This window comes from Aotus nancymaae, unplaced genomic scaffold (assembly GCF_030222135.1).
Source record: "Aotus nancymaae isolate 86718 unplaced genomic scaffold, 86718_ANA_hifiasm-v0.15.2.pri h1tg000033l, whole genome shotgun sequence".
NCBI lineage: Eukaryota > Metazoa > Chordata > Mammalia > Primates > Aotidae > Aotus > Aotus nancymaae.
The window spans coordinates 26,462,182-26,488,753 of NW_026988447.1; the positions used below are offsets into that span (position 1 = coordinate 26,462,182).

General features: G+C 38.6%; 1 protein-coding gene across 1 annotated transcript in view; it reads left to right on the forward strand.

Moving 5' to 3' along the window:
* The first annotated feature begins 2,791 nt into the window (after positions 1-2,791).
* MGAT4D (MGAT4 family member D) overlaps positions 2,792-26,572 on the forward strand; it is a 53,021-nt gene continuing 29,240 nt past the window's right edge. The window contains 4 exon segments of the mRNA XM_064383744.1: positions 2,792-2,845; positions 5,929-6,004; positions 15,838-15,996; positions 18,712-18,849. Coding sequence (XP_064239814.1) covers positions 2,792-2,845; positions 5,929-6,004; positions 15,838-15,996; positions 18,712-18,849 — 427 coding nt within the window.

A 26,572-nucleotide genomic window follows, 5' to 3' on the forward strand; every position in this document is an offset into this window, starting at 1 on the left:
AGTTTATATTAAAGTGACAAATGTACATAAATTTAAAAAAAGCAGTAAGTTTTCCTATTTTTTGGATATAAAAATGTTTATCCAACTATAGTATTGCTGCATTTAAAGACTTTGTCACATAAAGTCTCAGTGGTTTAAGTATTCTTCTGTGCTTAGCACTATGGTCTTTTCAGGTTTTCCAACAGAGATGGACTGTGTGGATAAATTAAAGCAGTAGCTTTCGATAGCTCTCCTGGTTTTCTCCCTCTGATACCAATGAAACTATTGACACTCAGAAGCAATTAGAGCTCAACTTAGAAAGATTTAATAACTAGAAGCTCTTGACTATTAATTTTTCTTAACTTAGCAGTGGAAATGATCCCAGAACTTTTTTTAGGCACATATACTTATTCTAGTAAACCTATGTACAACTGCAATTTTTCTTTATGCGACATTGGCCTTGTAAACTATCGAGATGATTAAGCTTATCAAAACTTGGTTTGGTTCCCACTGTTTGCACTGACCCTACCCGCACGGTTTATGTATGCAATCTTGTTTCAATTATTTATTGTTTACTTGATGGCATTAGTTAAAGTTTCTTTTAGAAATTTCTTTCTTTCTAATAAACAATAATTATATACATGTATGGCGTATAGTGTGAAGTTTTGATGCATGTATACATTGTTCAGTGATCAAATCGGGCTAATTAACATATCCATCATGTCACGTGCTTATTTCTTTGTGGTGAGAACATTTCAGGTCCACTCTTTTAGGACTTTTGAAATATATATTACATTATAATTGGCTATAGTCACCATGCTCTGCAAGAGATCATTGGAACTTATTCCTCCTGTCTAACTGAAACTGTGTATATTAATTATAATGTAATATATGTTATATATTACATTATCATTGGCTGTAGTCACCATGTTCTGCAAGAGATCATTGAAACTTATTCCTCCTGTCTAACTGAAACTTTGTATATTAATTATAATGTAATAGATGTTATATATTACATTATCATTGGCTGTGGTCACCATGTTCTGCAAGAGATCATTGGAACTTATTCCTCCTGTCTAACTGAAACTTATAATCCTTATAATCATTTTGGTGTGTTTTCTAGTTGTGACAAGGAAAAAGAAGTTTGTTCCTCAAAGATTTATATTTCATTATTCATATGTTCAAGTTCAGAAACAAGATATAGTTCTTGAGAATGAAACACTCTTAACAAAACAGACAAATCAGATTTTTCATTTTTTAGGTATATGGTTCTGCTCTAAAATAATTAGGATATCAATCCTATAATGAGATGTCCTTACATCAACAAAGAAAACACAGACTTCACTTAGTTTCTGAAGTAATGATTTTTATAAAGCACCAGAAATAGTCCCAATGTCTTAAAAATTAATCTATAGTTGTTATTTCTATCAATGAAAATTTAGGAATGTTTATTAAAAGATGACCGCCACCTAGTGTTTTATTCTTTCTCCCAATTAAATTTTGCTGGGTGCAGTGGCTCACACCTGTAATCCCAGCACTTTGGGAGGCCAAGGTCAGGAGCTCAAGACCAGCCTGGCCACCATGGTGAAACCCTGTCTCTACTAGAAATACAAAAGTTAGCTGGGTGTGGTGATGCACGCCTGTAATCCCAGCTACTCAGGAGGCTGAGGCAGGAGAATTGCTTGAACCCAGGAGGTAGAGGTTGCAGTGAGCCAAGATCATGCCACTGCACTCCAGCCTGGGTAACAGAGTGAGACTCTGTCTTGGAAAAACTAAAAACCAAAAAAAAAAAAAGGAAGAAGACATTAACTAACTTTTATGGGTAGATAACCTTTTTGTTCACTTCTATAAGCTCATAGTATTAACAGTTCATAATTTGATCAACAAATATGCAAGCTGTATGAGGACAGAACGTGTTTCCTATTTTTACCTGTTTTGTTGTTTTCACTACTGTGTCCCAGCATGTGGAAAACTACGTGGCATGTAACGAATGTGCTAAATATTTGATGAATAAATGAATGGTTGAAATAATGAAAGAATCAATGAGTTTAATTACCTATTCATATCATAGGCACCAAGTGAATAGCATCAAAGAACACCCCCTTCCTTTCATGAAGCTTGCATTCTGCTTAGGGGAAATAAACAACAAACACATGATATAATTACTATATGATATTAGGTGTTGGCAGAGTTAGGGAAAGGTAAGTGCTGTTTTAGACAGAGAAGGATTATCTGAGCAAGTTACATTTGAGCAGATTCCCAAATGAAGTAAGGAAGCATCATGTGTGGAGATCTGGGGGAGGAGTATTTCAGACAAAAGGAAATGCAAATACAAAGACCCTGTGGTAGAATCTCCTTGATTTGTTTGAGAAACAGCCAGGAGGCCAATGTGAACAAGGAGGAGAGTGATAGTATTATAACATGGAGACCCTATCTGTATTTTATTCTGAATAAGATCAGAAGCCGTTAGAGTTTTGTGCAGAGGAGTAACATGATCTCACGCATACATTTAAATGATTATTGGATGTGTGCTATGAAAGAAAGAAAAGAATCATGGGATGCTCCAAAAATTTTTAACTTAAACTAGGGTTTCTCAACCTTAGCACTGTTGACATTTGGGGTTGGGTAATTCTTTGGGGAAAGGGGCTGTCCTATACATTGTAAAATGGTTAGCAGCATCCTTGGGTTCCATCCAGGAGATGCCAGGAACAGCACCCCTCTCTGTTGTGACAGTGTCTCCAGGCATTGGCAAATGTCTCCTGAGGGAGAAATCATCCCTGGTTGAGAATGAGTGGCTTAAATAATTAGAGAAATGGAGTTGCCATTTACTGAAATGACAAAGACTGGGGTTGGAGCAGGTTTGAGGGTAAGTCAATATTTCTGTTATGTATGAAGTGCCTATTACAGATTTCAGTGAAAGAGTTGAATAGGGAGTTGGATATATCAGCGTGCATCAGGATTAGCAGTGTAAACTTGAGAACTGTTACCATATAGCATTTAAAGCCATGAAAGGGGATGAGATCACCTAGTGAATGAAGGAAAGGAGTTAAGTCTTGGGAAATTCCAGTATTTCAAAGTCAAGGAAAAGCTAGAAAACTGAAAGCGCTAACCCAAGAAGAAATTTCAAGAAGCAGAGTGTAATAGTGTAAAATAATCCTGAGAACAGTCTCTGGTATTGACAAGCCATCTCACCCATAATCCTTGAAGTTATCATTCCCACATTCTTGGTGAATGCAGCAGGCTCTTGATCTCAATTTGAGTGGGTACTTCATCCCAGTCAACCAGAGATGATAATGAAGGTAACTGTTTTGCCAGTGCATGTCATGGAATTCTAGTGTCCTATTTTCCATGGGCAGTGTGGTGGCTTGTCACTGCATTTAAGTCCAAGTACATCAGGTGACCGATTCCAGATTTTCTTCTTTGAGAGTGTTTCCTGGGTAACGCAACCAGTCTAGGAGCCCCTAGTCATCTGCTAGCTACCTCCCTTGGAAAAGCCAACGCTTGCTTGCCACTGTCATTGACAATCCTGGCCCTGTGGCTGGCCTGCTACTACTCTTGCCTCTGGCCACTGCCTCAATGTCTGACCCCAACAAGGGCTGGCAGTTTGGTGGAGGAATTGCCAAAAGAAGAAATACTATCTCCTTTCATACACCTTCTACTATAGCACAACTGCCTCCCATTGGGAAAATATAATGAGAATACCACTGGCAAGGAAATCTGGGACAAGCAACAGGTTTCCAGTTTTGATCATACAAAGGAAATTTAGAGGGGTCTATAAAGACAGAGTGTCAACAGACACAATTTTTAGAAAGTCCGGGAACGAAGAAAACTAAACAGCATCTTATATAGGGACATACATAAGTGTGATAAAATTACATTTTAAAAAGTAAAGGAACAGTAAGCAGATACAGTTTGGGAGAGTACCGTAGTAACATTATGAGATGGGGTGGGAGAGAAATCCGCAGGTGGAAGCAGAGGCATCGGGTAACTTTCAGTTATTAGCTTGGGTGATATGCTATTAATTTTACATTATGCTGCAGAGCTTACCTATGTATTACATGTCTTCTTTTGTAAATATCATTTTTTAATTGATTAAAAGAATTTATATAGTGGGAATAAGGACGCAAGAAACTGGAAATGATAGACACACAGTACCCAGTTCACTTCAGGATGTAGAAACGATAAGATTTTATTTTTGAAAAAGTTCAACTTGGGATATAAATACAAATGACTTTTATTTTTCCAGTAACTCCTCACATGTGTTCTATTGAGCCCCCTTTTCTGCTTAGAGGTTTAGAGAGACAATGAAGACTTATTCTGTGTCCTCGGTCACTTTTGGTTATTCAGTCTCATTCCTGTTTTTAAAGACCTGGTTTCATTATTTTTAAAACTTTAATCTCCTAATCAACTTGAAACTTTCTTTTCATTTCTGTGTTGGACAGGCAAGACTCGTGGTTCAAGGAAAATGGAATGGCAGATGAAAAAATGGCAAAACTGTCACAAACACTAGTGGCTTAAAACAATCACTTTATTTATTTGTTTGTTTCTTTATTGAGACAGAGTCTGGCTCTTTTGCCCCGGCTGGAGTGCAATGGTGCCATCTTGGCTCACTGCAACCTCCACCTCCCAGTTTCAAGCAATTCTCCTGCCTCAGCCTCCTGAGTAGCTGGGAGTACAGGCACATGCCACCATACCCGGCTAATTTTTGTTATTTTTAGTAGAGACGGGATTTCACCATGTTGGCCAGGATGATCTTGATCTCCTGATCTCAAAACACCACTTTTTTTTAAGCTCTTGATTTAGTGATCAGGAATTCACTCAGGGCTCCACTGGTCAGTTTGTCTACAATCCGAGGTGGTGTCAACTGGGACATTTGTAGCTGAAGACTCTGCTACTAAGAAGTCTTTTTCTCTCACAACTCCGGTATCTCTCTCTCCTCTCCTCTCTCCACACAGTGGTGCATTCTCCAAAGCCTCTCCTCATGGCTTGGGTTTGTTTCTCACAACATTGTGGTCTTAGCAAAATTACACCACCCCCACCCCACCCCTATAAGGCAACTACCTTTTAAAAGGCAGGGAGTGGAAACTGCCAAGCCAGTTAAAGGCTATACCCCAAACTAGTACTGCATTACTTTTGCTATGTATTACTGTAGTGAGAGCAGTCATAGGATGAACCCAGATTCAAGGAGGTAGAGAAATTGACATCTTGATGAGTGACAGGGAAGGTCACAGTGCACAACACCATTTGACCTGGAAGCCATCTTTGGAGAAGCAGTCTGCTGCACCGCCCTCCTTTCTTGTGCTTCCCTGTGGTACTGAGGAGGGAAAGAGCTGGGGAGGCAGAGGTTTTCTTCCATGACAGCAGCCTGGTGGTTTCAATTTCTCTGGAAGATCTTGTATGTAGCAAACATCTAATGCTCTTGCAGAGGTAGTTTGTGGCTGCTTCTGGGGGCTTGCTGTGGTGTCTCTGCTATCTATTCCCTTAAGGGATATCCATCTCCTGCTTGAATTCTTCCTCCCTAGCTCTGCCTTTGTCACAGCCCCTTGTTGCTGGGACTCTTCTGTCTGGCAGATGACCTTCCTGCAGACGACCTGCAATATTCACTTGAGCCACTCATGTCTTTGCCGCTTCAAGCTGCATGCTTGCCAGCTACTTCATATGTTCCCCCTATTGGCTTAGCAGCGTCTCTCCCTTCCTCCTACCCCTTTTCATCTGGCAGCATGAGGACTTTGGTAGGTCTAGCAGTTCCACAATTTTCAGGGTAAAAATGCTCCTCAGCTCCTAAATCAGGGAAGAGAGGACTCATCCTAGAGAACCCAACTGTATTTCTTGGGGATCTCTCTCTCTCTCTTCCCTTCCTTGATGAAGGGAAAACACCCTCATCCCCATCCAGATGGGGGAGTGCTTCACCAAGATGTATGACCTTGCGGGAATATGCCAACAAAATAGATTGTTATTACTGTCCATGGGGCAGAAAAGGAGCTCCCAGATGCAGCTCTAAGTCAGCAGAATCCAAAGTCCAAATGTAGGCTCTTCAAGAGAATAATTGAAATGTCTTGTAGAATTTAAAATATATGTACAACAACAATGCATGCCAGTAATTACAAGAAAAGGCAAGAGGGGGAAAATGGAGTTAAATTGTACTAAACTTGTAGAACTATTGAGAAGTAAGAATGTAAGAATTTGTATCCGACTATTAAGTCAAGGATTCATGTTGAAAAATCTAGTTGAACCACTAAATAGTAAAATAATGTAACTATATACTAACTCTATTAAATATGCCAAAAAAGAATTAAAATATTTCCTAATTGAATATACAATAAAATTCAACTTGATGATTACTAAAAGAGACACAATTGAATTTTAAAGACAGACATTTTTGAAGAAAGGGGATGGAAAAATACATACCCACAAACCCAAACCAAAATAAAGTTGATGTAGCTGTATTAGGTTATCAAGCAAATGGGCTTGTGGCCCAACGTATACAGAAGCCAGTAAGTTTGACACTGGCTTTTGAGAAAAGAAAGTTTCTTTTTTTTTTTTTTTTTTGCAAAACCAGCCATCCAGGAGATCAGACGCAGGCTCAAATCTGTGTCTCTCATTGGGTCTGGGCCAAGTTTTAAGGGGTCATAGGACAAGGGAAAAGATTTAGGAACATTGGCTTGGCAGGGTCTAATTGGAGGGCTTCCAATCTGGCCATTGATGGTAAGGTATGTTGAGGCAAATTTCAGTTCCATATCTTCTGGGCCAACAGATCCCTCTCAACTGAAGGAGTTTCAGTGTTCAGGTTCAGGCTTCTTGATTCAGAGGGAGGATTCAATGGTTCTGGGTGTGTTTAGAGGTCACAATTTTGCTATTGCACTTGCCCAGGCTATATGAATTGCAGTTTTTGGCTCTGTTATACCTATAAGGTAACTTGACATTTTTCAACAGGGTAGGTCCAGTTTGGGCTGGTCTTGTGGTTATATTAATATCAGCAAAGTAGACTCTAAAATAAAGTGCAGCATAAATGTTGAATAAACAGAAAAACCATTAGCAATCTAGAAAATGCAAGTTTAAAACATGAGTAACCATTTCATATTATTCTGTTCTTTAAATTAGGAAATTGGACATTTAGTGAGAATATGGAGCTTTGGGAATTCAAACTTCCCTTGGAGGAGTATACACTCAGTTGCTTCTGTTATGAAACATATACCTTTCCTATGTCTTAGGAATTCTACTACTAGTAGGGTTAAAATTAGTGTACAGCCTTATCAATGGTTTATGGCCAACATCTGTTCTCACTGATCAGTACCTATCCCATACATGTTATTAAATATTTTAAGTAATGTCTCTACCACCAGATAGATCCTAGGGAAGCTCTTGAACATGTTTACTAGGAGACATGTACCAGAATATTCTTGGTAGCATTTCTTATAATTGTTATCAACAATAGAAGAGACAAATACATTGTGGCATATTCAGTACACTGGAACATTTTACAGCAGTAAAAATGAATGAACTACAGCTTGATTCATCAATACAAATAAATCCCAAAAGCATAAGCTGAGCTAAAGAAGCAAGTACAGAGTTTTATTTGTTAATGTATAAAACCAAGTGTAAATCAGCTTGCAAAAATAGTAAAACTATAAAGGAAAGCAATAAACGATTAATATAAAATTCAGGATTCTGCTTATCTGTGGTGGCGAGGAAGAAGAATTGGATCTGGGAAGGAAACAGGTAGAATATCTAAGGCTAAGGTAGTTAGTGATGGGCTCATGAACGTTAGTTTTTATCATCCTTTAAACTATCTTATATACTCTTTGTAATGTCTAATATATTTCATAATAAAACCTTATCCATAGAGGGGCCACTCATAGGGAATTTAAAGGGCTTAGTACATAGTTTGATTTGATTATTGCAAAGCATACATGGAGGGGTGTGTAATCTGAAGTGTACTTTATATTTTTAGCTTCATAGTCTAGTAATTGCCTTAGATATTCTTCCTTTGGAAACACATTGTGTACAAGTAAATTAATAATAAATTTAAAATGGCCTGCCAAAGCTTTAACATTACACCTTTTCCCCTTCTATTTACTCCCTGAGTGACTTACATACTTTCCCCAAGATAAACTGTAGTAGGCCATTCTTGCATTGCTATAAAGAAATATCTGAGACTGGGTAATTATATTACAAAGAAAAAAGGTTTAACTGGCTCCTGATTCTGCAGGCTGTACAAACATGGTGCCGACATCTGCTTGACTTCTGGGAAGGCCTCAAGGAGCTTTTACTCAGAGCCGAAGGCTAGGCCGGAGCAGGTAGGCATGTCACATGGCAAAAGCAGGAGTGAGAGAGAGTGGCAGGGAGATGCCAAACACTTAATCAGGTCCCAAGAGAACTCACTATCATGAGGACAGCACCAAGCCATGAGGGATCATCTTCCCCCATGACCCAAATACCTTTCACATTGCAGATTACAATTCAACATGAGATTTGGTGGGGACATATATTCAAACTATATCATACACCATACCATTTCATACCCTATGCACTTATGGTGTTGTTTTCTGAGGCTGGAATGCCTTTCCCTTTCTTCTGTTGTAGGCAAGCTTCCATATATACAAGTTCTCAAGTCTTCTCTCTTCTCTGAAAGCTTCTCCACCTCCCTCTCCTACTCCTCAGTTCTCCTTAAGAATGAATCATTCCTGCCTTCCTGTGCCTGTGGCACTTTGAGGATAATTCTATTTTAACGATATATTATAATTAGTAATGTTTAAATACATTCCCACATCCCTTGCAGCCTGATTGTGAGGAACCAGATTTTATTTATATCAATTTAATTTAGAGCAAGAACGGGATTTTATTCATGTTTATTTACCTACCACATAGCACATGACAAGTATTTAATGGAAGAATGGAAATCTCAGCATGCTTCTTGTTACTGGAGGTGTTTAGTGAATGAAATGAGGTCAAGTCACATTCATGGCCATGTTGTAGAGGACCTGATAGACCAAGGCAAGTAAGCACTCAGGGAACCATTTATTGTCTTTGAGCAGTGTTTCCAGAAGATTAATCGGGATTGGAGGTGAGAGACCAATTAAGAGGCAATTATAATAGTGCAGCTAAAGGCAATAAAGCTTGAACTATGATAGTATCAATGATGATAAAGAGAAAACCATGAAAGTGGTCTGTAACGGTGCTTCTCAAATTTTAATGTGCAGAGCAGTCACCTGGGAATCTTATTAAAATGCACAATCTGATTCTAGGGTGAGGCCTGAGAGCCCACAGCTGATGCTGGAGATTTACGCCAACAAGCATGGTAGTCAGGTGGCTTGGAAGCACCTGAAATGCAGCTAGTGAGTGCAACTGAGAAACTGCATTTTTTATTTTATTTTAACTAGTTTGGGTCTATATTTAATAATGGAAATGGTGCAAAACATTTCTCCATTAAGCAAAATTGTACTGTTTTGGTAGGATTACATTCCACTGTAATTATTAAAATTTAGCATCTGAATTGAGATGTGCTGTGAGTGTAAAATACAGGACTTAGAATATTTAGTACAAAAATGTAAAATAGCCCATTGTTTACTTTCATGTTGAAACAACATTGTGGATATATTGTATTAAATAAAACATATTGTTTAGTTTCACTTGTTTCATTTGTTTCTTTTCACCTTTTAAAATGTGACTCCTAGAAAATTTTAAATTACAGATGTGGCTTGCATTTTATTTCTGCTGGAACACAATGCCTTGAAGCCTTGCTGTGAGAGGCACAGATAAGTGGCACTTAGGATCTAGCCTGGAACCTATTTTTAATGGGCAGAAGTTGCATTCACCCATTGCACACTTGAACTGGTATTTGTTTTCACAATTTCATTACAGAGATGCCCAATTGACTCAAAGCATCTAATTATTGTTTATTTCAAACCTTTGCAAAACAGTGTTATAACATTTCATCTTCACTAAATACCTGAGTATATATGCAAGTAATATCAATATTTTAAATAGAATACTGATGAATGAATTACCAGGGAAGAATGTACAAGAAGTAGATCTAAGATTAAAGATTATGTCCGTTAACATTTCTCTATGGTTGTTGCTGTAAATACTGCTTCCTCTAGGGAAAACTTTCTCTTTTCATGTTTACCAAATTGATCCCTCAGGGACTGGCCTACAATGTAGAAACCCACATAGGTTGCATCACCCATGATATATCAACTCAGAACAATGCAAAGAGAACATTACCTGGGAAACCCCAATAACATGAGCTTAAATGACATCTCCCTCTAAAGTTTGTAAGCATCTTCAAATAGAATTTACAATATGAATATTAAAGGCTTATCTGGATAGTTGCAGCTCTTTTGATTAAAGCATGGTTTAGTTTAAGAATCACTAAAATCAGTTCTTATACTGACAAGTCCATTCATTTCATTAATTTATTTATTCATTAAGCATATATTTGTATAAGAGCTATCAGCAAGTCACTGTTTCAGATAGTCGGAATTGAGTAGTAAAAAGTTCTTACTGCTCTCAAGCTTACATTCTAGAAAGCTCTGGAGTGAAACATAAAAGCAGTCAATACATGATATGAAGTGAGGTGGTGATAAGTGATTTTTAAAAAAAAGAATAAGGGAAGGACAAGGCTGTGCTATCTTACAAAGGATGGCGGGGTCGGCTTTCTTAGCAGAAAACTGAATGAAATTAGGGAGCTCCTGCCATAACAGGATATGTGATAAAACAATGAAAGGATATGGTGGAAGAGTGCTGAGAGCACTGCAAAAGCCAAAGCCCTAAGGTGGGAGAGTGTTTGGTTCCTGTGAGGAACAGTAAGAAGGCTGGTGTGGCTGATGCTGGGCTCCCTCAGAGTGAGGTAGGAAGGGCAGGAAATGAGACCAGGGAGGAACTCAAGGACTGATCAGACAGGACTTTGTGAGTCATGGTGAGGACTTTGGTTATTTTACTAAGTGTGATGAGAAATATTTTGGAGGGTTTTGAGCCGGGGAGAGGAATTATCCAATTTTTGCCACAGACTATCCACTTGTGTGGTCTTGTTCAGACAAAACAGATGAGTGAAAAAATAGTAAATGTTTCAACCCAAATGTATCACCATTTTTTTTTTAAGAGACAGGGTCTTGCTCTGTTGCCCAGGTTGGAGTGCAGCGGTTTGATCATGGCTTCACTGCAGCCTTGAACTCCTGGGCTCAAGCGATTCTCTCACCTTGACTTCCCAAAGTGCTGGGTTTACAGGTGTAAGCCATCATATCCAGCCAACATGCTGACTTTATTTCCTTTGAATACATACCCAATAGCAGGGATTGCTGCATTATATGGTAGTTCTATTTTTAATTTTTTTTTTTTTTTTTTGAGACAAAGTTTCGCTCTTGTTGCCCAGGCTGGAGTGCAGTGGCACAATCTCAGCTCACTGCAACCTCTGCCTCCTGGGCTCAAGTGATTCTCCTGTCCTAGCCTCCTGAGTAGCTGGGATTACAGGCATGCACCACCATGCTCAGCTATTTTTTGTATTTTTAGTAGAGACGGCGTTTCACCATGTTGACCAGGCTGGTCTCTAACTCCTGACCTCAGGTGATCCGCCTTCCTCAGACTCCCAAAGTTCTGGGATTACAGGTATGAGCCACCATGCCTGGCCCTATTTTTAATATTTTAACGAGCCTCCATACTGTGTTCCATAATGGCTACACTAATTTATATTCCTGCCAACAGTGTACAAGAGTTTCTTTTTCTCCATATTCTCACCTTTGGTCTTCGATAATAGCCATTCTAACAGGTGTGAGGCGGTACCTCATTGTTTTAATTTGCATTTCCCTGATGATTAGTGGTATCAAGCACTTTTTTATATACTTGGCCATTTATATGTCTTGTTTTGACAATATCTATTTGAATCTTTTGCCAATTTTTTACTTTTCTTTTTTTCTTTTTTCTTTTAAGTGTTTGAGTTTCTTATATATTTTGGATGTTAATCTCTTATCAGACGTATGGTTTGCAAATATTTTCTTCCACTGGAGAAATTTCAACCCGTACATTGTCTCTTGGGTTGAAATATTTTCAATCCATGTTGTCTATTCACTCTGTTAATTGTTTACTTTGCTGTGCATAAGCTTGTTTAACTTGATGTAATCCCATTTATTTATTTTGGCTTTTGTTGTCTGTGATTTTGGAGTCATATCTGAAAAATCATTGCTCAGACCAAGGTCATGAAGCTTTTTCCTAACATTTTCTTCTAGTAATCCTACAGTTTCAGGTCTTACACTTAAGTCTTTCAACCATTTTTAGTTAATTTTGTACGTGGGTTGAAATAAGGATCTAATTTCATTCTTCTGCATGTGGATATCTAGTTTTCCAAGCACCCTTTTATTGAAGACACTGTCCTTTCCGTAGTGTGTATTCCTGGCAACTTTGTCAAAGATTACTCTAAATATATGAATTTATTTCTAGGTTCCCTATTTTGTTCCCTTGGTCTACATGTCTGTTATTATGCCAATACCATGCTATTTTGATTACCATAGCTTTGCAATGCATTTTGAAGTCAAGTAGTGTGATGCTTTCAGCTTTGTTCTTTTCATTCAAGATTGCTTTGGCTTTTTGGGGTCTTTTGTGGTTCCATATGAATTTCAGGGTTTCTTTTTCTATTTCTGTGAAAAAAGTAATTGGAATTTTTATAGGGATTGCACTGAATCTGTAGACTGCTTTGTGTAGTATAGACGTTTTAATAATACTCTTCTAATCCATGAACATGTGATATCTTTCCATTTATTTGTGTCTTCTTCAATTTCTTTCACCCAGATTATATAGTTTTCAGCGTACAGTTCTTTCACCTTCTTGGCTAACTTTATTCCTAAGTATTTTATTGTTGCCATTGTAAACGGGGTGGTTTGATTGATTTCTTTCCTGGATAGTCTGTTGTTAGTGGATAGAAACTCTACTGTTGATTTTGTATCCTGCAACTTTAGTTTACATGCACCATCATCATTCCATCTTCACAACAGCTCTGAGGCAGGGTTTTTTATGTATGCATTTACACGAGAAGGAGCAGAGGCTAACAAAAATTAAGTAGTTTTCCCCAGGTAACACAAATATTAAGCAGAAAAACTGGGATTTAATTATGCATGATTTGACATTAGAGCCATCAGAACTCTTAAAAGAATATTCTGTAACTTATTTAGCAAATTTCCTACTGTTGGGCACTTTGGTTGTTTCCAATTTAAAAAAAAAATGCTAAATACTACTGTCTATGTTAAATATCCTTAGTCCAAATCTGTATACATATTCCTCATAATTTTCTTTTTTTTTCTTTTTTTTTTTTTTAGAAAGAAAGAAAAAAAGAATGAAGAAGAGGAAGAAAAAGGAAGAGAAAGAGAGAGAGAGAATGGGAGTATTGCTCTTTTGCCCAGGCTAGAATGCAATTTAGTAATGGGTATTGAAAACCACTTTTATACCAATAATTATACTTAATGATGTAGACAGGAAGGAATAAGAGAAGAAAATAACAAACAAGCAGCCAACCAATATTTCATTTAAACCTATGAAATGCTATGCGATTACTGAGGAGTGATTTACTTCCAATTATGTAGTCACTTTTGGAATAGGTGTGAGATGGTAATGTATGTTTTGTGTATTTGAAGTGGAGAGTTCTATAAATGTTTATTAAGTTTACTTGTTCTGGGTCTGAGTTCAAATCCTGGATGTCCTTGTTAATTTTCTGTCTGGTTGATCTATAGAATCGTTAGCTCTTCTTGTTACATTGATCCTTTTGCCATTATGTAATGTCTTTCTTTGCCTCTTTTGATCTTTGTTGCTTTAAAGTCTACTTTATCAGAGGCAAGAATTGCATCTCCTGCTTTTTGTTTATTTGTTTATTTTTACTCTGTGTTTGGTTGGTAAATCTTCCTCCTTCTCTTTGTTTTGAGTCTTTGTGTATCGTTGCATGTGAGATGGGTCTGGATGCAGCATACCGATGGGTTTTGGCTTTTTATCCAATTAGAATATATATAAATTTAATACTGCCATTTGATGCTAGCTGGCTGTTTTGCCCATTAGTTGGTGTACATTTTTCATTGTGTTAATGCTCTTTGCTTTTTGATATATTTTTGGAAAGGCTGATATTGGTTGTTCCTTTATATGTATAGTGCTTCTTTCAGAAGCTCTTGTAAAGCAGGTCTGGTGGTGGTGAAGTCTCTAAGTACTTGTTTGTTCGCAAAAGATTTAATTTTTCCTTCGCTCATAAAGTTTAGTTTGGCTGGATATGAAATTCTGGGTTGAAAGTTCTTTTCTTTAAGGATATTAAATATTGGTCCCCACTCTTTTCTGGCTTGCAGGGTTTCTGCTGAGAGATCTGCTGTAAGTCTGATAGGTTTCCCTTTATGGGTAACCTGACCTTTCTCTCTGGCTGCCCTTAGGATTTTCTCCTTCATTTCAACCCTAATAAATCTGGCAATTATGTGCCTTGGGGTTGGTCTTCTTGAGGAATATCTTTGTGGTGTTCTCTGTATTACCTGGAGTTGAATATTACCCTGCCTTGCCAGGTTGGGAAAGTTTTCCTGAATGATATCCTGAAGAGTATTTTCCAACTTGGATTCATTCTCTTCATTACATTCAGGTATACCTATCAAACGTAAATTAGGTCTTTTCACATAGTCCCATATTTCCTGGAGACTTTGCTCATTCCTTTTTATCCTTTTTTCTCCAATCTTGTCTTCTCGTTTCATTTCACTGAGCTGGTCCTCGACTTCTGATATCCTTTCTTCTGCTTGATCAATTCGACTGTTTAAACTTGTGCATACTTCGCAAAGTTCTCGTGTTGTGTTTTTCAGCTCCATCAATTCACTTACATTCCTCTCTAAATTGTCCATTCTCGTTAGCATTTCATCAAACCTTTTCTCAAGGTTCTTAGTTTCTTTGCATTGGGTTAGAACAAGTTCTTTTAATTCACAGAAGTTTCTTATCACCCACATTTTGAAACCTGCTTCTGTTATTGGAACACACTCGTTCTCCATTAAGCCTTGTTCCATTACTGATGAGGAATTGTGATCCCCTGTAGAGGGAGAGACATTCTGATTTTGAGTATTCTCTGCCTTTTTAGGCTGGTTTCTTCTCTTCATTATATATTTATCCCTCTGTCGTCTTTGTAATTACCGACTTTCCAACTAGGTCTCTGAGCGGACGTCCAACTTGTTGATTCCCAGTGCCGAAATCTGAGCAATCCCCTGCGCCGGCCAAAATAGCAGTGTTAAGATTGATGATGCTTTTCTGCCCAGGAACCTCCAGACTCTGCACCTAGAACTGCCGTGCTAAGGCGCCAGCAAAACTGCTGCGCCGGCCACAAGAGTCGCTCTGGCGACCCGTGGTGCTCCTCTACTGGGAATCTCCTGGTTCATGAGCAATAAATATTCGTCTGAAAGTGTGGCGTCCTCTCGTTCTCTGCGCTTTCACTGGGAGCTACGTGCCCGAGCTGCTAGTGATCAGCCATCTTGGATTTCTCTCCTCATAATTTTCTTCAGGTAATTTCTTTGAAGTACATTTGGGGGATTAATGCGGTTACACTCAAATCTGATACATGCACCCCATAAAAAATTTGGAAAACAAGGAAGAGCACAGTGTAATAAAGCAAAAAATCATTGATAATCTCACCTTTCTCAATCACCATTTTTAACATTTTGTTCTTTCTTTCCAGTCTTTTATAATTGTACCTATGCACATATTATATGTATATAGCACTGTATATATATACCTATAATACCTGCATGCATAGTACTATACATATAACTATATTGAAACTTACATTTTACATTCTTATCTATTATAGAAAATTGTGTGACACCATTGCTACATGTACAAATGTATACACATATGTTTTCATTGCAGATAATCAATTAATTAATTGTAGAAACCATATTTTGGAGTTTAAAGAAAATATGCTACACTTAAGAAACAAAACTGAAAAAAATAGCCAAGAGATGATGAAAGTTTGGAATCGAATGAAGTATGAAATTACGAAGAGAGAAAATATGTCAGGAAACTTAGGTTTGTGTTGATTTTGTTTTTGTATATTGTGGTTTGTTTGTTTGGTTTGGTTTTTGGAAAAGTAGATTCAATGTATTTATGATTTTAGGGCATCTTCTCTCAATAAAGTTCACTAAATCAGCACTGGTTCTTTATCGTGAGACATGCAAAAATCAGGTAAGAGATATCACTGACCTACTTCCCCTCATCTCGACCTCAAAAGTAGTCTTCCTGTGCTTTCTGGCTCTGTGAATTGCACCACCATCCATAATCCATCTAATAGATGCAACCAGAAACCTAAGCATCACCTCTGACCCCTTCCTCTGCCTCTTGCATACTTCTATGTCAGTAATAACCAATCGTGTTGATTCACCATTCTCTATATTTCAAAAATTGGTCCACATTTTCCATCATCATCTCTGCTACACTAGTCAGGCAACCTTCCTGCTTCATTTGGGTGACTAGTAACATACACCTAATCTTTGTTATATAAACCTTCAGTGGCTCTCCATTTCTCCAGAAAAAAAGTCCTGCCTTGTGCATCCCCTTTGTACTCCAGTCCTCTCCCCCTACCCTTAATCCCTGGCAACCACCGATCAGATCTCTGTTCCTATTGCTTTGCCTTTTCCGGAAGCCATACAAATGGAATCAAACAATGAGTAACCCTTTGAGACTTGCCTCTATCACTTAGCATAGATTTACCCAAATTGTCGTGTGACCAATTGTTCTGTTTTTAGTGCTGAGTGGCATTTCATTGTATCAATGTACAATGGACATATTGTTTATCCTCTCACCAATTGAGGGCTGTTGGTGTTGTTTTCAGGTTTGGGCAATTACAAATAGATGTTACTACAAGCATTCATGTACATGTGTACATGAATATAACCATTAAATTTTGGTGTGAAGAGAAGTTTTAATTTTTTTAGAATTAATATGTAGAAGTAGGATTGATAGAGTATAGGTAAGTATATGTTTAACTTTATAAGAAACTATCATACTGTTTTCCAGAGTGGCTGTACCATTTTTTTAACTCCCTCCAGCAATGTATGAGACTTTTAGTCACTCTAGTTTATTATAGCCATTCTTTTTTTTTTTCAAACAGGCTCTTGCTCTATTGCCCAAGCTGAAGGTCAATGGTACAATCATGGCTTACTGCAGCCTCCAACTCCTGGGCCCAGGCAATCCTCCTTTCTCAGCCTCGCAAGTAGCTGGGACTACAGTCGTGTGCTACTGTACCTGGCTAATTTTGTTTTTATAGAGATGGGGGTCTCTCTGTGTTGCCTAGGCTGATCTCAGACTCCTGGCCTCAAGCAAGTCTCCCATCTCAGCCTCCCAAAGTGCTGGAATTATAGGCCCATACCCGCCCTATTATAGCCATTCTAATGTCATGATATCTCATAGCTCTACGTTGTATTTCCCAGAAACTAATGATGTTGAACACTTTTTATGTGCCTATTTGCCATCCAGATATCTTCTTTGGTGAAATGTCTGTTCAAATGGGGAATGCAATGGCACAGTCATGGCTCACTGCAACCTCCACCTCCTGAGCTCAAGGGATCCTCCCATCTCAGCTTCCTGAGCATCTGGGATTACAGGTGCATGCCACTATGCCCCACTGTGTGTGTGTGTGTGTGTGTGTGTGTGTGTAAAGAACAGAAGATGGGGGTCTTGCTATGTTGCTCAGGCTGTTCTCAAATTCCTGTCTTGCCAGTTTTTTTAATTGAGTGATTTTGTCTTCTCACTGAGTCTTGAGAGAGTTCTACACATTATCCTGGATACATATCAGATGGATATGTGATTCGGAAATACCTTCCTCCAATTGGTGTCACCCTTTCTTTCTCTTTATCATGCTTTCAGAGGGCAAGCATTTTTAATTTCTGATGAAGTCTAATTTATGAATTTTTCTTTTATGTATTGTTATATTTCATCTAAGATCTCTTTACCTATCTCAGGGTCATGAAGGTTTTCTCTTTGTTTTTTAAAAAAATTCATAGGTTTATGTTTTACATTTATGTCTATGAATATTTTTTAGCTAATTTTTATAAACAGCATGAAAAACAGGTCAAGGCTCAGTTTTTTTCCAGATGAATGTCCAAGTGTTCAAGCACCTTTATCAACTGTCTTTTCTACATTCAGTTACCTTTGCAACTTTGTCATAAGTCAGTCAACCACATTTTTGTGAACCTATTCTGTATTCCGTAGTCTGTTTCATTGTCTATATATCTATTTTTTATATAGTATCACACTGTTTTGACTACATTGTTATGTATTATGAATTAAAATTGGGTAATGGGTGACCTCTAACGTTTTCTTTTTCAAAATTATAGAGGCAAATTCTAATGAAGGTTACAAATATAGTCATTAAATTTTAGGGGCTACAAAGCAAATTCATAAAGAAACAAACTTTAATAAAGTGATATTAATCAAAGTAACAAAGTAAACCAGTTATAGCATGTTTCAGTTATACTTCTTTCATTTGGGACTGATGCTTCTATTGTCCTCTGTGTAGCTTATAATGCTAGGCTTAAATTAAATAATACTTTATAAATAAATATGAATCAATAATAGTTGAGCTATATTTTTAACATTATTATTTTGATGATTCACATTTTAGAGTAGTTTTTATATGTTGAATGCTAAATTAATCTGTGAGTTTAACACCCCTTAAAAAAATTATTCTAGAGGGAGAAAAATCCCTATAATCATATACTCAGAAGCATTATTTTTTTCTTTCAGTTGTGCAGAAAGCAGACATATTAAATAAAAGTGAAACAGTATCTAATACATTTGAAGACTTTAAGTTCTTTTTTCCGCAACTAAGGAAAGAAGGCAGAATTTCTCCTAACATAATCATCAGCAAAGGAAAAACTGGTGGTAAGAAAACTTAGAATAGGAAAATTAAATACAGATATTTTGATCTTTGGGGACATACTTTTAAGGTTTAAGATGTAATCCATTAATGTCATAGATTGATATGCAAACTACCAACCTATCTGGCATTAATTTGGATTACCAGAAGTCAGTATACTGTCTGGCAGAAAATACTAGTTTTCTAAACATTTGGTGACCTGAATTCAAATTTGGTGTTAAACAAATGCTTTGAAAATAAGTAATACAAGTCAAATATACATTAAGCATATGCCAAATGTTTGGCAACTCTTTTCTCCTTGGTTTTGGTGAATCTAATCTTACCTGGTTATTTTCCTATTTCCCAGTCTTTCTGGAAGACCAAGGTCAGCAATAGTTTTATAGAACAGGTGATGTTTGAGGTAAGCCTTGACAAATGAGTTCAGGTTCACCAGGTACACAAGACAAGAAGAAGCTTTGTAGTTTAAAGCAGGAATATTAAGCTAAGTCTCAGGATACCTCCCATTCCCATAAATCTCACTCATTCCAGTGAGTGAGTCACTCCAGGCCAGGCCCATGAGCTCCATGTTTTAACATGTGGTTTTGTTGGGACATAGTTATGCTTATCCATTTACTTGTTGTCTGTGTCTGCTTTTGTGCTCCAATGGCAGAGCTGAGTAGTTGCAACAGAGGTAGTGTAATCCAACAACCAAAAATGCTTACTATCTGCCCCTTTACTTAAAAAAAAAGTTTGCTGACCTCTGCTCTCGGCAGTTCCTTGGGAATAAGTAGTATTGTTTTGTATCACATGCCTCTGATGACATCATTTATCTATTACATTCTGACTGTGCTCCACTTACTGAGTTCTATGTTTTCTTACATTATCTCATTTAATCTTCACAATCCAATGCAGTAGGGCCTATTATTGTCATTTCTATTTTATACCTGAGAAAACTGAGGCTTAGAGACCTTAAGAAACTTTTTGAGTTCATGCTTATAAAACTCTTTACCTATATACACATATACATGCATACATGTGTGTGAATATATGAGAAAGTGCATGCTAGAAAAAAGCTACTGTTTGTAGGAGGAGGAGAATTTGAAAGACAGATGCAAGAAAAACAATGCATAGCAACTCTCAGATCTTAGATACCAAGAATAAGCATAGCCTTGCATAAGCATCAGCAAATATAAGTAGAAGCCCATGACACAGAGTGAAAGGAAGGAGGGAGAGACACGTTGGTGATTGGGAGGAGCAACAGACCTCCTTGTGTAGAGGATTGGAGGATTGAGATAACCCAGTTGTCAGAGCTGTGTTAAATCCAGAATAATTTTCTAATTCCCCAACTATTTCCTGATCTCCAATCATAATGTATTTATTTATTTATTTATTTATTTATTTATTTATTTATTTGAGGCCTTTTTGGTGGCTTTTCCTAATTACCAGAAGTGATTTAAGGAAGATTCTGTTCCAGGCAACTAAAAAAATCTTAACACATGAAACATATGTAAGAGGATTGAAGCTGGTAACAAGGCCTACTGGGGAATCTATCATCAGTTTTGTTTATTCTGTATTATAAATAAGTCTCAGATAATTTCTGTTCTCTGTAGTCCCTCTATAACTATATTTTGTTGAGTCCCCTCATCATTTTTTGCCTGGTTTATGAAAATATATTTATAATTTATCTCATGATTTTAGTATCACTAAAGTTAATCCATTTTTCATACTTTCCTCGAAGATATGTTAGTAAAATTCATCACTGATCATACTTGACTCCTGCTTGAAATTCATCAGTAGACCCTCAGTGCACAGAAGGTGAACTTAGCCCCTCGGCAGGGTATAAACTCAAAAGGCTAAATCTTTCAAATCTCAGTCTCTGCCATGCCTCTCCTTTCCAGCAACCACAAACCACTTGCAGTTCTCACAGATAGGCCAAGCTCTTTGAGAACAGATAGGACAAGCTTCATATATTCTGCATGTGCTAATCACTGCCTGTAATGAACATACCCCCTTTGGCAAACCATAACTGATTGTAATGTGACTCCCTTATCCAATATGACTTTTCAGCTTAAATGACAACTTCTCTGTGAATTCCTCCATGTCTCCTCATTTAATAAGCTTCTACTCTGTTACGGGAACTTCTTAGGCCCTGGGATATGGGGTGAACATGACATAGACCCCACCTTCATAGAGACAAATGATAAGGTAATTATTATAGAAAGTTATGATCAGATAATTATGATAGAAAGTGACTGGTGCTGTGATAAGGGAAATACCAGGATGGAGCCAAAATTCTATGCTATGCTTTCTGTTAGAAGTGTCATATGAGTAACATGAAAGGTAGAATAACTGGAATAGACTAAGTAGGAAAAAGGTAGGTGGTGGACAGTGGAAAGTAGAGGATGGTCATCCAGATAGAGGAAAAAAAAATGTGCAAAAGTCTGATAGCAAGAAAGCCTAGAAAGGATGTGTGTCTTGCCATGCACAGTGGGAGCTGGAGGGTATTAGTAGCAAGACCATGGACACAAGCAAATAATGAAGGGGCCTGGCCATTTATTTATTCATCCATCCCCAACTTATTATCAGCACCGTGCGTCAGTCTTTATGTTAGTGCTGGATTTATAATGTAAGCACACGTGAAGGTGTCCCTGCTATTACCAAACTGATATTCTAGACAGGAATGAGTAACAACAGAAGGGGTGATGAGTATTATGAAAGATAAGGTAAGACTATATAGCTGGTGAAATCAACCTAATTAGAAAGGATTAAGTATCAATTTGCGATCAGAATGATTAATATATCTGCCAGTTACATGCAAGCGAATTAGTGGAAAAGAGAAGAGGCAATTGGTATGCATAAGAAATTTTAATGTACGGTGAACCTGCTTTCAATAAATGAAGTTTAATCAATTTCTCATGTTCTGACAGAACATATTAGCATTCTCTTCTCTTGGGGAAAAACATGAATGGAAGTGGGCCAACAGGCATCAGGAAAACAAGGAGCAGAAAGTTCCTCTCCTGCACTGCCTACACTCAGTGTAGCAGTCTGAAAAGGCAAAAGGATTACACATAGAATTATCTCACCTTCTACTGCGTAAAAGTTTATGGAATAATAGAGCACCTCTTGAAATAGAAGTTAGTTTATATCTCAATTTGCCAAATCAACTGTGCACTTTGCCTTTCTAAATCTTTTAATCTACAATTTAACAAATTAAATTAGATGGTACTTATAAGTTCTCTTTAAGATTTAAAGTTCCATGATATTACTGTTATAGTGTCTATCCAGACTTCATTACCACGTTCATTGTTGGTTGCCTCTAGGGGAAAGGGATGATGGCTTATGCACCCTGCACATGGCTAGTGTTCTACAATTAGTCCTCAAATATGTAATATTTAGTTGAACCCTGAGGAATAAGTAGAAATATCAAAGGAAACTAGAGGAAGAAGATTGTTCTAGGCAAAAAGAATGGCGTATGCAAAGGCTTAGAGCTGAGAGTAGTATTTGGTCAATTTGAAAAAAGTGGGTAGTTGAAACAAAGGGATATATCAGGACCAGCTCAGTAAGGGCCTTTTAAACTCTTGTAAATGCATTGTAAGGCATAGGAAGCCATTCGAGGAATTGCCTTTATACTGTATCTTTCAGCTTGAAACTAGATTCCTGCCTCACCCTATCCATAAAAAATCAATTCCAGGTGGATTGCAGCTCTAAATATGAAAGGCAAACAATAAACCATCTAAAAAGTAACACAAGAGAATGTCTTTATGACCTGAAAATAAGCAAAAATTTCTCAACAAGACCCAGAAAACCCAAATAATAAAGAAAATGGTTTACAAATTGCACTACATTAAAATTAAGAATTTCCCTTCATCAAGGGGCAAAATCTTGAAAAGAGAACCGAGAACCGAGAGTGGGAGATGATATTTAATAACACATATAACTGACGAGGGGCTCGTATTCAGAATATAAAAAGAGCATCAATAAAATCAGTACAAAAATGCAGACAATTCATTAGAGAAATGGGCAAGAGCTTATACAAGGCTTTTACAAAACAGAATATCCAAAAGCCAATAAGCAGCTGGGCACAGTGGCTCATGCCTGTAATCCCAGCACTTTGGGAGGCTGAGGTGAGTGGATCACTTGAGGTCAGGAATTTGAGACCAGCCTGGCCAATATGGTGAAACTCTGTCTCTACTAAAAATACAAACGTTAGCCGGGCATGGTGGTGCATGCCTGTAATCCCAGCTATTCGGGAGGCTGAGGCAGGAGAATAGCCTGAACCAAGGAGGTGGAGGTTGCAGTGAGCTGAGATTGCACCATTACACTCCAACCTTGGTGACAGAGTAAGATTCCACCTCAAAAAAAAAAAAAAGCCAATAAACCTGTGAAAATATGTTCAAACTAAATAGCAATCATGGAAACACTGATTCCTGCTCTTCCCTCCAAAGTTCCATAGCTTTTCTTAAATAAATGCTTCTCGGTTTATCAGGGCCCTGAAATGACTGTTTTGACCTTTTTTTCTTTCAGTTTTATTACTGCTTTCTAGAAAGAGGATTTTCTGGGTTCCTCACTTAGCCATTCTAGAAGTCCTTATCCCTATCTTAGAGATGGAGACATAAGGCTGGAGAGGTTGTGTATCTTACCTAAGCCCATACAGCCAGGTACCGGTATAGTTAAGATTGGTGGAACAAGATGGCCGCTTAGGAGGAAGTCGGGATTGCAGCTCCGAGAGAAGGCACAGAGGGTGAGTGGACGCTGCATTTCCAGACGGATTTTTACTGCCCACAGACCAGGAGATTCACAGGAGGAGAAGCCCCACAGGTCGCCAGCGCCGCTGGTTTGAGCGGCGTGGCCGCTCAGCCTACGCCCTGGGGCAGGGGGCAGCAGCTTCTTATGCAGAGCGAGAGAGACAGAGTTCCCTCTGAGCCAGCAAGGGGAGCTGAAGCAGGGAATCAAGCCAGGAGACTCCCTGGCAAGGGCGTGCCACGAATCTCAGTGCCGCTGCTTCAGCTGACGCAGCGGCACACAGGGCAGCGGATTTTAACTGCCCACAGACCAGGAGATTCACAGGCGGAGAAGCTCCACGGGTTCCCAGTGCCGCTGGTTGGACCAGAGCAGCCGCTTGGCCTGCACTGGGGGCAGGGAGCAGTAGCTCCTTGAGCGAAGTGAACGAGACTGTATCCCCTCTGGGCCAGCAAGGGGAGCTGAGGCAGGGAGTCAAGCCAAGAGATTCCCAGGCAAAGAGGGCCCCACTGGAAACACGGCTGAACCAGGGACGGTCCAGCTCTGTGGGGGAGGGGCGTCCTCCATCGGGAAACACCCTGCAGTTCCCGGGGCAATTTGCCGTAACCAAGACAACCCGCCACTCCAGAGACTCCGTCACTTCAGGGGCGGGCCAGCATAGCGGAAGCAGTTCTAACTACACCCATATAAACAGGACTGCAGGGAAGCTCACACGGAAGCTGGGTGGAGCCCACAGCAGCTCAGTGAAGCCTCTGCAGGCTGAGTGTGACTAGACTGCCACCTTGTGGGCAGGGAAAACGACAGCAACACAGCTGAAAATCATAAAGCCCTAACTACTCCCTGGGCCAGAACACCTGGGGGGAAGAAAAGGGGGTTTATGAGTTCAGCTGCTGCAGACTTAAAATTACCAAAATCAGAAAGACAGCAACTACAAAGTCAATAGGTGGATAAATCCACAAAGATGGGAAGAAACCAGTGCAAAAAGGATGAAAACACCCAAAACCAGAACACCTCTCCTCCTACAAGGGAGCACAACTCCCCACCAGCAAGGGAACAAGACTGGATGGAGAATGAGTGTGATGAAATGACAGAATCAGCTTTCAGAAAGTGGATAATAAGAAACTTCCGTGAGCTAAAAGAACATGTTCTAACCCAATGCAAAGAAACTAAGAACCTTGAAAAAAGACTTGATGAAATGCTAACGAGAATGGACAACTTAGAGAGGAATATCAGTGAATTGATGGAGCTGAAAAACACAACACGAGAACTTCGCGAAGCATGCACAAGTTTCAACAGCCGAATTGACCAAGCAGAAGAAAGGATATCAGAGGTCGAAGATCAACTCAATGAAATAAAACGAGAAGGGAAGATTAGAGAAAACAAGGTAAAAAGGAATGAACAAAGTCAACAAGAATTATGGGACTATGTGAAAAGACCTAATCTACGTTTGATAGGTGTACCTGAATGTGACGAAGAGAATGCATCCAAGCTGGAAAATGCTCTTCAGGATATTATCCAGGAAAACTTCCCCAACCTAGCAAGGCAGGCCAATATTCAAGTCCAGGAAATACAAAGAACACCACAAAGCTATTCCTCTAGAAGAGCAACCCCAAGGCACATAATCGTCAGATTCACCAGGGTTGAAATGAAGGAGAAAATACTAAGGGCAGCCAGAGAGAAAGGTCGGGTTACCCACAAAGGGAAACCCGTAAGACTCACAGCAGATCTCTCAGCAGAAACCCTACAGGCCAGAAGAGAGTGGGGGCCAATATTCAACATCCTTAAAGAAAAGAACTTTCAACCTAGAATTTGATATCCAGCCAAACTAAGCTTCATAAGTGAAGGAAAAATAAAATCCTTTGTGAACAAGCAAGTACTCACAGATTTCATCACCACTAGACCAGCTTTACAAGAGCTCCTGAAGGAGACACTACACATAGAAAAAAACAACCAGCACCAGCCACTCCAAAAACGCACGAAATGGTAAAGAGCAGCAACACAATGAAGAATCTGCATCAACCAATGGGCAAAACAGCCAGCTAGCATCAAAATGACAGGATCAAATTCACACATAACAATATTAACCCTAAATGTAAATGGACTAAATGCCCCTATCAAAAGACGCAGACTGGCAAATTGGATAAAAAGACAAAACCCATCAGTGTGCTGTATCCAGGAAACCCACCTCACATGCAAGGATACACAAAGGCTCAAAATAAAGGGATGGAGGAAGATTTACCAAGCAAATGGAGAGCGAAAAAAAGCAGGAGTTGCAATTCTCATCTCTGATAAAATAGACTTTAAAGCAACAAAGATCAAAAGAGACAAAGAAGGACATTACATAATGGTAAAAGGATCAATGCAACAAGAAGAGCTAACGATCCTAAATATATATGCACCTAATACAGGAGCACCCAGATACATAAGGCAAGTTCTTAAAGACTTGCAAAGAGACTTAGACTCCCACACAATAATAGTGGGAGACTTCAACACACCATTGTCAATATTAGACAGATCAACGAGACAGAAAATTAATAAGGATATCCAGGACTTGAACTCAGACCTGGAACAAGCAAACCTAATAGACATTTACAGAATTCTCCACCCCAAATCCACAGAATATACATTCTTCTCAGCACCACATCACACCTACTCTAAAATTGACCACATAATTGGAAGTAAATCACTCCTCAGCAAATGCAAAAGAATGGAAACCATAACAAACAGTCTCTCAGACCACAGTGCAATCAAGTTAGAACTCAGAATCCAGAAGCCAACCCAGAACCGCACAGCCTCATGGAAATTGAACAACTTTCTCCTGAATGTTGACTGGATAAACACTGAAATGAAGGCAGAAATAAAGATGTTCTTCGAAACCAACGAGAACGAAGACACCACATATCAGAATCTCTGGGACACATTTAAAGCAGTCTCTAGAGGATAATATATAGCAATAAGTGCCCACATGAGAAGCAAGGAGAGATCTAAAATTGACACCCTATCGTCAAA